Source organism: Mastomys coucha, unplaced genomic scaffold (assembly GCF_008632895.1).
Source record: "Mastomys coucha isolate ucsf_1 unplaced genomic scaffold, UCSF_Mcou_1 pScaffold14, whole genome shotgun sequence".
Taxonomy (NCBI): domain Eukaryota; kingdom Metazoa; phylum Chordata; class Mammalia; order Rodentia; family Muridae; genus Mastomys; species Mastomys coucha.
The window spans coordinates 84340424-84352923 of NW_022196896.1; the positions used below are offsets into that span (position 1 = coordinate 84340424).

The 12500-nt window shown below is 43.4% G+C and overlaps 1 protein-coding gene across 2 annotated transcripts in view; it reads left to right on the forward strand.

The window, feature by feature from the left end:
- LOC116088453 (aldehyde oxidase 1) overlaps positions 1–12500 on the forward strand; it is an 82710-nt gene that overhangs the window by 13840 nt on the left and 56370 nt on the right. For both annotated transcript variants that reach the window (XM_031367552.1, XM_031367551.1), the window contains exons 2-5: positions 2209–2266; positions 6034–6130; positions 9301–9409; positions 11542–11668. In XM_031367552.1, the coding sequence (XP_031223412.1) occupies positions 2236–2266; positions 6034–6130; positions 9301–9409; positions 11542–11668 (364 nt within the window). In that variant the 5' untranslated portion in view covers positions 2209–2235. The remainder of the gene's footprint in view (positions 1–2208; positions 2267–6033; positions 6131–9300; positions 9410–11541; positions 11669–12500) is intronic.

The window sequence follows — 12500 nt, forward strand, 5'->3', positions numbered from 1 at the left end:
AAAAAAAAAAAAAAAAAACATTGTTTCTAGGAATGCCTTGTCTACAATCTCCTTTCAAATGACCTTGCTTACCACAATTAAAACATCAGACATTTTGATTTTTCTTAAAGCTTTTAGAAATTACTTTTCTTATCAGTATAGCATCATAAACATGAGACCCAATATCAACCATATCTATAATCCATTCATCTATTGGTGCTGATCTTGCCTTTAAAGGACTCATCACTCTTTTGTATTCTGAATTAGCATGTTCAAAAGCCAAAGATTTGATTAATGTTTATCTGACTTCTGAATCTGATGCTATTCTATTTATAGCTCAAGTCAACCTTTGCATAAAATCAGCTAAGGCTTCTTCCTGGGGCCTTGTATAATTTGAGTAAATGACTCAGATCTCTTTCCTGATTCTTCAACCTTGTCCTAAACATTTAAAACTGCTAAACTATATATTATCAAGGTATGATCATCACATTCAAGCTGCCTTTGTAATTCACCCAGCAACTAATTTGAGAGATATTAATAATACCTCTAGCCCTATTTTGTTTCTCTCTGGCTCTACCTCCCTCTTTTCACCATATGCACCATTGGACCAGCTTCCAATATTGCTATTGCCAAATATTTCTAGTCTTGGGGGATGATTCTGTTCTGAGTTGCCCATGAATTTAATATCTGCTTCACATAGGGTGAATGCAAACCATATGAAACAATCACTTCCTTAAATCTCCTCAAATCTAATATGCCTATAGGACTCAATTTAACTTCTTTATAACCTGGGACATACCTTTTTACATCCTGAAAGGTCTTGTATATTAACTGGATAAACTAAGGTTGGTTTTCTAACAATTTTGGGCTGCCCCTCTTCAGTTTCATTATGTAGTGGCATGGTAGGATCTTGTCTAAATTCCTCTGTCTATTTCTGAGTATTTTTCTTATTTTCTTTTACAAGTCTTTCTAAGGCTTATCAATCCACTTTCATATTTGGCACAAAACACTGCTTTGGCTAGTAAGAATAAAATATAAATTATCAGACTGATAGTAATTACAATCAATATTGTGTTAATCTCAACTAAGTCATTTATCTTTTTGTTTTTCTGCTTCTATTTTTAAACCATCTAAAGTAGCACTATACGGGCTCCTAACACCTTTTACTATAGCGTACTGCACAGACATACATGTATAAACAAAACACCCAGGCACATAAAACTTAAATGTAATGCTTTAAATTAGCACATAAAGAAATGGATGTGTGGCATTTTTGCTTTGTTTCTATTTATCTTCACCCCCACTGTGGTCCCTCAGCTGGTCCCCTCTTCTGCTCTCATGTCCCACGCACTTGAGATTCCTTTGGCATTCACAGAACAGAACAGACAGAAAGAAGCATGGCTTGCAATAGACTCTCCTGTATTGTGTGCTCCTCCAGTTTGCTCTGTCCTGCAAGTGCCCGAGGAGATTTTCAGGGGAGGAGTCAGCAATGGCATGTCTGCCTTCTCTTCCTTCTTTCCCCAAAGGGCAAAGTACCACACATGGAGAAAGGTGGGCAGGGTTTAGATGAATAATTTAAGCATTACATTTAAATTTTATGTGTATGGGTGTTTTGCTTATACATGTATGTCTGTGTAGTACATGTGTGCTTAAAACAACAATTTTTTTTAAAAAAAAATTTAATCGAAATAAAGAAAGCAGGATTCCATGGCCAGCCATCATATTTCAGTTTCTGCACCTGACTCTCTGTCAGCGTGGTTGCTTAAGTGTGCCTGGCTGCACACCATGAGTGGCTCACCCAGCACATGCATTTACTGCTTCTTTGGCTGCTGTATTTGGGTGTTTGGGGACTTGGTTGAATGTGGACTCAGTATACTCGGGGCGAGGGGAGTCTTTTAAGTTACTGTCGCCATCCTCAGATGCTCTGCTCTGCCAGCAGTTCTGCTCTCTGCTGCCAGCAGTTCTGCTCTCTGTTCCTGCTTTTCCCCCTCCCCACCCCACTGTTCTGTCCCAGGGTCTTTCCAGGGGAAGTGGACAGAGTTACTAGTATGCCCGTGAGTGGAAACGGCCACCACCTTAGGGAACAGTGATGATTCGGGATATGGGACAGTCGGAGTTGGAGATTTATCTTTTTACTTGTATGTTGACATTTGCTTATCACAGGAACATTTCTCTCAAATCATTTCTCAATCTCATTTCTATGTGCATAACTATGTTTCTCTTGCACAGGTGGTAGAAAAAAATGTCGACCCTGAAATGATGCTTTTACCATACCTGAGGAAGAATCGTATCCTTTGCTGTGTATTGTGAGAGTGTTGGTTTATGTGTATTAAGTCCATGAGCCTGTGAGAGTGTGTGAGAGTATATGTATGGACGTGTTTGCATATGAACATATGAGAACATACATATATATATATGGAAGCCTGTAGCATGTTTGAGTATGCATTTGCATGTTCTTGTGTGTAAGTTTGGGAGTAATGTGAGTGTAAATCTTTGTGTGAGCTTGTGAAAGGGTTTGTGGGTGTGTTTTTGAGATGTACAATGTTCGAGTCCATGTGAGTGTTGAATGTGAATGTATCTGTGTCTTGTGTGTTACTGTGGGAGAATGTGTGTGTTTGAGTGAGAATGAGTGCATGAATGTGTGCATGCGTGTAAGTGTGAATGCATGCCAGAGTGTGTTGGGTGTGTGTATGAGCCTTTCTGTGTGTGTTTGAGTGTGTTTTAGTGATCCTCTGAGTGTGTGTGCAAAAGGGTTTAAAAGTGTGTTTGTGTGTAAGTTTGTGAGAGTGAGACTATGTAAGAGTGTTTGAGTGTGTGGGGAGTGTGATCACATGTTCCAGGTCAGGACTCTGGTAAGGAGCAGGGAGATGCCTACCATACCTTACCAAGTTTCCTGGCACAGTTCAAGTAGATCAGACCAGAGTTCTCCATGCTAATGAGGTAGCTAGATAGACACTGAAGGTTTAGCCAATGAGCTTCCCTTCCAGGACATTCTTTCCCGTAAAAGATATTTAATCTCTCTGGTCTACCCCAAGGACGTGGTATGGACCGATTTTCCATGGTGAACAATCAATACACAGTTTGGAACCAAAGATTGTCTCTCTCATCAAGAACCGCCATGGGGAGCCTGGACGAAACCTTCATCTATGGAGCTGAGCAGTCTCAGTCTCCCACAGAAAGCCCTTCTGAGCTCTGAGACTTGCAGAAACTGAACTAAGCCAGAGTTCTCCAGCCCCCCCCCCCCCCCCCCCCCCCCCCCCCCGCCTCAGCCAGGGCTTGTTGTCCTCAGCCCATGGGCCCCTTCCATTCCAATGACTCCCAGCAATTTCCACCAGCGACAGAACATTGGAGAGCTTGGGAACCCAGCTTAGGCCTCAGCCTATGCTATTTCTCATAGCTGAGGCCCCTACCCAAGGCTGAGTTCTCCCACCCCCTGAGTGGTGTATCGGCCCTTCCCACAAGTCCAATACTTGATAGCAGCACAGGATAAATGCAGCCTAGAGTTCTACATTTTGTCTGCTGGTTCCCACACCCCAGCAGTGAGGCAAAATGCAGAACCATAGATGTGGGCCTGTAAGTATGTGTGCATGAGTGTGCCTAAATGAATAAATGTATGTGTAGGTGTGTGGGTGGGTTTGTGTCTGAGAGAGCATTTCAGTGAGAGTGTCTGTGAACATGTATATATGAGTGTACATTATGTGTGAGAGTCTATGAATCTGTGTTGTGTGAGGATGACTGTCCGTGTATGTATGTGTGTGTGTGTGTATGTGGTGTGAGAGTATTTGAATGGGTATGTATATATGTTTGAGTGTATATGGAAGTAATGAATGTACAAATTTGAGAAAGTTAAGTGTAACTTTGTGTGATGCATTTCAGTGTATGAGTAGTGTATTTTAAGTACATGAGTGCAATGTGTTTGAATGAGCATGTTAGAACATTCTCTTAATCTCTACTGCACTAATTGGATGGTATAAAATAGAGAAATGAGCAAGGGAATGAAATAGAAGGATGTTTGAAAGCATTCTCTAGGATTAACAGACAGCATGCTTTATCTTCAGTGACTGATGTTTATGCCATTGGAGAAAGAAAACAACAAAGTATATTCCAAAAGCAAATGGACAATGGAAAATTATGTTTGAAAATATGACCCCATCTACATTTCATAGTCCATTATGCATGAACTCCAGAGGCTGGCCTACCCACTATATTATATACAAAACATGAGAGTTGTTAGTATATTTTTCCACTGGGCCTGGGGAAATTCCGAGCAAGAGCATAGAAGAAACATCAATACTTTCAGACGCATGAGTATGGCCCAGAAAGCCATTCAAGACCTTTAACCACAGTACCTATGTGTTCTTAGCGTTTGGGGCAATGTGAGTGCTAGAAACCCAGAGTCCAAACAGGATAGAAGGTTGAAATTTATTTTTTTTTTCTCACTGTATTGGTTCGTGTTCTTCAGGAAGCAGACACTGAAAAGGACAGTGGCATGTGAGAGTATTTTGTTAAGAGAGATGCCCATGTGCAAGGAGAGCCAGAGACTATTGCTGGGCCATTAAGGTACAAGGCAAGTCCAACCTGGGAAAGCATTCAAGAAAAGAACGGTGCTAGACTTCTGGTCAGGCCAAAGCATGTACATCAAAGCTACTGGTGATGGTTAACAAGGATGCCGTTTCTCATATAATACCGACTCAGCAGCAAGGGGGCAGCCATAGGGAAGGAGGTCACAGTGGGAGGAGCTTGAGGTGGCTGGTCCCATTGCAGCCACAGTAAAGAAGCAAAGAACAGTGGATGACTGTGTGTGTGCTGCTGCTCCGTTTCTCTTCTTCCCGAGTCCAGGACCCCTTGCACAGGGAATGACCCCACCTGCAATTAAGACAGGTCTGCCCAGAGGTTAACATGTTCATACTCAAGACAGCCTTCCACAGGAATGCCCAGAGGCCCGTCTCTCAGCTGGTTCTAGAGCTCATCAACATGTCAGCAGTAAACATGGAAAATCCTGGTACCTTTGTGTCTTCACCCTGCTCAGCAGGCAGCTTTTCCCTGTAGAGACGAGCACGTGAGGTCTACCCTCCCTACTGAATTTCCACAAATAGAAAGAGAACATGAAAAAGAAAAGGTTCTCTGCTCCCAAAGACCCTTCTCCCCTGGAAGTCATAAATAATATTCACATCTGTGTCCTACTGTCCATCAGCATCAGGGACCCCCGTGAAGTAACGTTTGAGCCCTCTAAGCTGCCTGACTTTATTTAAGACACTGGTTCTGAGTCTTTGAATGACCAGGGAGCTTACCAGCTTACCAACTGTAATTGGCTATTCCCGGTTGTAACTTGACTATTTCTGGAATGGACTATAATCCAGAAATGGAAGGCACACCTGTGATCCAGATCTTGAGGCTAGGAGACATATGCTTTTGATCCGGATCTTGAGGCTTTTAGAGGCCATGAAAAGTTTAGGCAGGCCCAGGCAAGGAGGTACACACCTTTAATCCCAGGAAACAGAGGCACGCACATATATAAAGTTTCCTATTGGAAACTTTCGTTTTCTACTCTGGTCAGCTCTGTGTGTGTCTGAAATTAGAGGTGTATGCTACTATAGAATAATGAGAGAACAGATCAGAGGGGACAGTTAGAAGTGTCGGTTCAGAAGAAGCAGACAGATGATTTACTGTGCTTCCGTGTGACACAAACATTTCATAAGGCGTTTACATTTTGTACTGTAATCAGAGACCTACATAATGATGAGGGCAAATTCCCAGGGCTAGTACACTGTGCACGCCTACCTGGAAAGTCTCAAATCCTTGCCCGCATAGACTCTTCATTCTTCAGTCTGGCCCTCTCTTTGGCAGCCTGTGTCCCAGCTTACACCCACAGCTGGATGTAAGCTGGGACATACAAAAGGAAACAGAAAGTTACAAAACTTAAAAGGCAGCCATTGGTGAACTCACACTGAACTTTCCTATACATGTTGGTGATGGTGTTGCTTCCTAAGGTCAGGGCTATTCTAGAAAGGAAATAAATACAGAAAGTGTTCTCTCTAACTGAGCTCCTTCCAGTCCGACTCACAGGAACTAAGTATGGCTGTGGAAGCGGGGGTTGTGGCGCCTGCACAGTGATGATCTCACGGTACAACCCCAGGACCAAGACGATCAGGTAGGTGAAGCACAGTCCAGCTGGCAGTGAACTTTTCGGTCCTCTGTTTCATTCCCTCATTGGGTGAATGTGTGTGGAACACCTACTATGTGGATAAACAAGAATATGAATAGATTGGAAAAATTACCCCCTTCAGGGAGTCAAAAAGCTGCCTGACTCTGTGCTGTCTAGGACGGAAGGCTGCTTTGAAATGGCAGTGGAGAATAAAGCCATGCTCACACTCTGCAGTCGGGGCCTACTAACATCTTCTTGCTCCTGTGCATACATTCTCTATCTGAAAGTCAGAGAGCTCTGCTCCAAGGAAGAGTTAGCCGGCATCACTCTCCTACTTAAAACCACCGTGGTTTCCTATGTTGTTTACATTCTGCATTTATCTTCAACGCCTTGTTGTTCTGTGTATTTAATGAAGCCTCTGTCTCTCTCTCCTCTTCTTCTGGGACTCCACTCATGCATTTGTTAAAGCACCTTTCCTCATTTCCCACATTCCAGGTGAAGACTGGGGGTCTGAGTGGGAGCCTGGGTTCTGCTGTGCCTGCATTCCCTGAGAAACCTCTCTGGGCCTCACGGCCTGACTGTCAGCTTTTTAGAATACCAAAAGTTCCTTTTTGGTCTCCTCTCTTACCTTCTAGGTGCCAGAAGGTCTTTTTGGCAGCCGTGTTGCCTAATTCTTAGCCCCTAACATGATAACATTATAGTCAATGAAAGCCTAGCGTTTTCTCTCAGTTCTGCCCATTCCGATCTTTGTTACAGAACCTAGACACCTGGGGAAATTCTTTCAGTCCCTTCCTCACCTCTACTTTGAGCCACTACCCCAACCCCAGGCACCCAGGGCACATGGGTGGGGGGTGGGGTGGGGAGTCCAGCTTTGTGTTGTAACCCTTTATATGTAACCACGTGTGACCATTAATGGTCTGCTGACTTAACTGTCTGGTTTCTCCTTCCTTCTTCTGATATAAGGCAGGCCCTTCATTTTCCTTACATTTCAGAGACACAGCAGAGCAACTGTTCATATATCTTCTCTCTTATTAGGATTTGACACTTAATACAGCATAGTGGTTTTTTGTTTGTTTGTTTTTTGTTTTGTTTTTGTTTTTGTTTTGTTTTTTGTTTTTTTGCTTTTGGTTTTTTTTTGGTTTTTTGGTTTTCAAGACAGGATTTCTCTGTATAGCCCTGACTGTCCTGGAACTCACTCTGTAGACCAGGCTGGCTTCGAACACAGAAATTCGCCTGCCTCTGCCTCCTAAGTGCTGGAATTAAAGGCGTGCACCACCACTGCCCAGTGAGTACAGTGTTTTTAAGCTTCGCTGTGTATGCAATGAGTTTGTTTTATACGTATATATGATGTTTTAATTTAATTCTTTCAGAATTTCATACATGTATACCATTTATTATCATCATTCTCCCACCTCTTCTCCCCTAATTTCTGGATGTACCCCACTCCCATTTCATGCCTTTTTAAAAAATAATCCACTGAATCCAGTTTGTGCTACCCATGTCCTTGTGGGTGTGGGGCCAGGCCATCCTCTGGAGCACATCACACACCACACCCTAAAAAAAATGACTCACCTTCCCCAGCAGCCATCAACTGTCAATGGCTCCTTTTTGGGTATGATTTTGTAGCTTTTCTGGCTTATTTGGGGAGTCACTGGGAAGCCTTCCTTGGCACTTGCTACCTGGGATCTGCCTGGTTCTAGCCTTGGGTAGTAGCAGTCTCCTACATCCACTGGGCTTCACCCCTGATGACTTCCCTTCTGTCTCCTCTTTGAGGACCTCTGAGCTCATTCCCACTTCAGGGCCCACACATCTGCTACCCATCTGCCGTTCATGATGAACTCCTTCAGATCATCCAGAGTTTAGCAGAAGCATTAATATTCTCATCCCTCTCTGATCCCCCACACGAGTCAAATCCCGCCTCTCCGCATGAGCCATTCATTTATCCGTAGTCCTTCTTACGGTCTCAGTGACCTTTCACGTTGTCTGTCTTCCCTGGGCTAGAATGCACACTCTGCTGGGATTGTTCTGTTTCTGTTTGTTCCCGAGCCCCCCATACCTGCAGTTCTGCCTGGTACACAGAGCACATAGTCAGCCAGAGCACATAGTCAGCCAGTTCTTATGTTTACTCATCAGTGAGTGATATCCTTTCTTTTTTGCTTTTATCCTATAGAAGCAAACTTTATATTCTGCTCAAACATACAATTTTTTCTTAAATTTTCATGAATACCTTTCAGATAATAAATCTGATTTTAACAGCTTTGTGTATTACATCATTTTGAAGCATCAAAACCAACCCCCAAATAGGGGATTTTTTTTTTTTTTTTTTTTTTAGCATTCATCAGTGAACCGTCTTATGGGTAATGTTTATGCCCATGACCACTTAATTATGATATACTACAAAGGTGTAATTGCAAAGTTAATGAGCATGTGAATTTTAAAATTATTTTTATGTGTTCCAAATGAACTGTCTCCCAGAAGAACTCCAAGAGAGCATATTTCCACTCTTATGAGTGGTAGGGGTCCCATTTTCCTAGTCCTTTATTAATAATGGACATTATGATTTATAAAAATATTATGATTTTATTTGATAAAATGGTGTTTCTCATTGTTTAGTTCAAATCTTTGCAGATTATTATGGCCTCTTGTATCTATTGCCCATTTGTAGTTGTATTTAGTAAATGAGAACATTTTAAGTGTTATTTTGAACTGGGCATTTTTAGCAGTGGTCCCAAGGGATGGAATAGCTCTTTACCTAATGCTATTTCTTCTTTTGAGGACAGTATCAAACTCACTTTATTGCCCAACCAACCTTGGCCCAGCTTCACCCGCAGGATGGAAGCAGCTTAAGGTTCATGGCCAGTTACATGCAATTAGAGAGTGTCAGCTCCGATCTGGAAGGAAAATAATTAAGTTGGTTGAAGCTGTTCAGAAATTGGAATTATGAGGTCTAATTTTAATTCTGCCACCGGCACTCCAGCTGTGATCCTGAATAGATCACTCTGATTTTCAGATGCTGTGTCTGTAAAATGAATGGGTGCTGAGGAAAACAAACACAGATGAAGAGCCTGGGCCATGGCTCCTAACCCATCTCCTGGAGGCACCCAGGGGGTGCTCGGTCCTCTTTCCCACAGAAGTCACGTAATTTGCAATTTGTGCTTCTCTTTTGTATTCTGAAGGCACCATCCAGTCAATGCCTGTCTGACTCCCATCTGCTCTCTGTATGGCACAGCAGTCACTACTGTAGAAGGCATAGGCAACACCAGGACCAGGCTTCATCCTATTCAGGTGAGGGTGCCCTGCTCCCCTAAGGGGACATGGAGTTACAAAGAGTAGGAAGTCTGGGCTGTGCTGCTTGGTCACTCATAACAGTTAAAGTTCAGCGGGGGCCGAGAGTTATGCTGGGATGCTGAGATGCTGGTACGTACTTCGGAAGACTAGAAGACTCCCTTCTTAAGAAATTGCTGACATGACCCGCTTCATTTCTTCTGTGTTCTGATTAGAGGGACGATCCGTCCTGCATCTCCAAACCTAGAGGGGAACACCAGCTAGGTGCAGTGACACATGCAATTGGGAGGTTGTTGTTGGAAAGTGGAAAATAACTTGATTTAAAGGCCAAATTGAAAATATTACACATACACCCCAGCCCACAAAGGTGTGTTGAGCTTGGGCTTGTCTCAGGACAGGCTCTGTCATGGAGTCTGCCACTTCTCTTAGAGCAATGCCTTTCTGAGGGCTGTCTTCAGACCTAGATCCCCTGACCAGTGGATGTGATCCTTCCAGCTCGCCATCGCTCTCCGTCCTGACCTAGTTATTGAGGGCATGGGTGAGCAGTGAGTGGAGTGGAAGATGGGAGCCACGTAGGATATAGGCAAACTTGACATTCTGTAGTTGTGATAAGCAGCTTGGGTTTAATGTTTTGAAACCCATTAAGCTAACGGAAGAGGATGCTGCCTGGACACCCCGGGAGACTTGCCCTCACTCAGGCAAAGGAGCCCTTTTCATTTTCAACGGATGCTGAGCTCTCATTGGTGCAATGCTGCCGTGAGACGGTAGCCAGAATGCACTTTTCTCTTGGAAGCCAGACTCCAAAGAGAAAATGGTAGGGATGGAAACAGTACGGAAGGAATAAAGGCAGTGTTTCTATCTTGATTTGCTTTTGGGTTCTGGTGCTTTGTAACCTCCTGCATGCTAGAGTATTAACACAGCTGTGGGAAGATCAAGTCATTCATGGTATACTGAGTGTTCATGCCTGTGTGGTGTGTGCATGTGTGTGCATGTGTACGATGTATGCCTGTGTGTATCCAGGTATGTGGTGTGTGTGTGTGTGTGTGTGTGTGTGTGTGTGTGCATGTGTATGATGTATGCATGAGTGTGCCCATGTATATGGTATATGCATGTGTGTGTGTGTGTGTGTGATGTGATGTGCATGTGTTCATGCTTAAGTATTCCATGTTTTCAAGTTGAATATAATTTGGTCATTTTTTCTACTTCCTCTACTACAGTGGTTCACACCCTCACTGCATGTAGAGGAGTCTTTAAAAGATACAGTTTTATCTCACCTCTGACACTCAGTTGAGTTGGTGTGTTACTGGGGTGGGACTGGTGTATTAGTCAGGGTTCTCGAGAGTCACAGAACTTATGGAATATCTCTATATATTAAGGGAATTTATTGTGGTGACTTACAGTCTGCAGTCCAACTAACCCAACAATGGGGAGCTGTGAATGGGGAGTCCAAGAATCTAGTAGTTGCTCAGTCCCATGAAGCTAGTTATTTCAGCTGGCCTTCTGTATAAGCTGGAATCCTGAAGAAGTAGGCTTCAACAGATGAGCTGGCAAGTAAATGCGAGCAGGCAATGGAAAAGTAGAAGGTGTGGCCCAGATTAAAGGTGTGTACCACCATGCCTGGATCTAAACTGCTTGGAACTTGCTCTGTCCCAGAGTGGCCTTGATCTCAGAGATCTGCTTGGCTTTGTCTCCTGGGAATAAAGGTGTGTACCACCTTGCCTGGGCCTACCTAAGCTTTTCATGGCTACTATGTCTCAAAATCTGGATGAAAAATACGTGTTTTCTAGCCTCAGATCTGGATCACAGGAGAGCCCTCCATTTCAGGATTGTAGTTCATTCCAGATGTAGTCAAGTTGACCCCTGGGAATAGCCAATTACAGTTGGTAAGCTGGCAAGCTCCCTGGTTCTTCAAAGGCTCAGAACCAGTGTCTTAAATAAAGTCAGGAAGCTTAGAGGGCTCAAAAGTCAAACTGACCAGCCCAAAGGAAGCCACTTGAGATGAGATGAAGGCTTTTGGGAGGCCTTTTCTCCAAATTCACTGAATGCAAAAGTGTCCCGTGAACGTTGCTTTGGTGTTTTAGGGCTGTAACAGAGCACAGGGTCTGTATTTCTCACTGTGCTGTGCTTTCCAGGAGAGGATAGCTAAGTGCCATGGCACCCAGTGTGGATTCTGCACCCCTGGGATGGTGATGTCCATCTACGCACTGCTCAGGAACCACCCAGAGCCCACCCTAGATCAGTTAACCGATGCCCTTGGTGGTAAGTATGGCTTTATTTTTTAAGTGATAGTGACAGTAATAATTGGACACCTACCATATGCCACATGCTAAATTAATGAAAGACCCCCAGAACTGGGGAGATCCTTATTCATGTCTTGGGATGATGCGACCACCCAATGACTCACGAGAGACCAAACTTGCTGTAATCACATGAGGTTTATTCCAGATCTGGAGTCAAATTCATAGCCTGGCAGGCCAGAGGTGTTCGACCACGAGCATGAGGAATAAATGGTATTTAAAGGAAAAAACCACAAACTAGGGGGGTGAGGGGAAACATAACAAGGGAACAATGGAAAATTCCAAAGGAACCCACTACCTAGCTGAGTCAGGTCATAAAGAGGTCATCCTGCACACTCATTGTCTAGAGGAATGTGGTTTGGTCAACGCTATCTTCTTAATGGCTGACCGCTCCTAGGACTAATTAGATAACTTATATCCTGTTGTTTAGTCAATGCTATCTTTTTAATGACTGACCGCTCCTAGGACTAATTAGATAACTTATATCCTGTTTCTTATCCTGGGCCCTAGCTGGAGGGGACCTCAGCGACCTGACCAGTCCACATTTCTGGCTTGATACAGAGACTTCCTAATGCATCTTCCATTAACATGTTTCTTCCAAATTTCTAAGTCTCTCAGTCTTTCATTAAATGATATTTAGCAATTAGTTTAAGTAACTTGAAAGGATAGTTGCCATTATTATCTTCATGTCATAGATGGAGAAGCTAAGATTTAGAGAGAGTGATTTACTATACATTATCCCACCGGTAGGGAAGAGTTGATCTCTTGAAGTCAACCTGCAAACCAGACCTGCA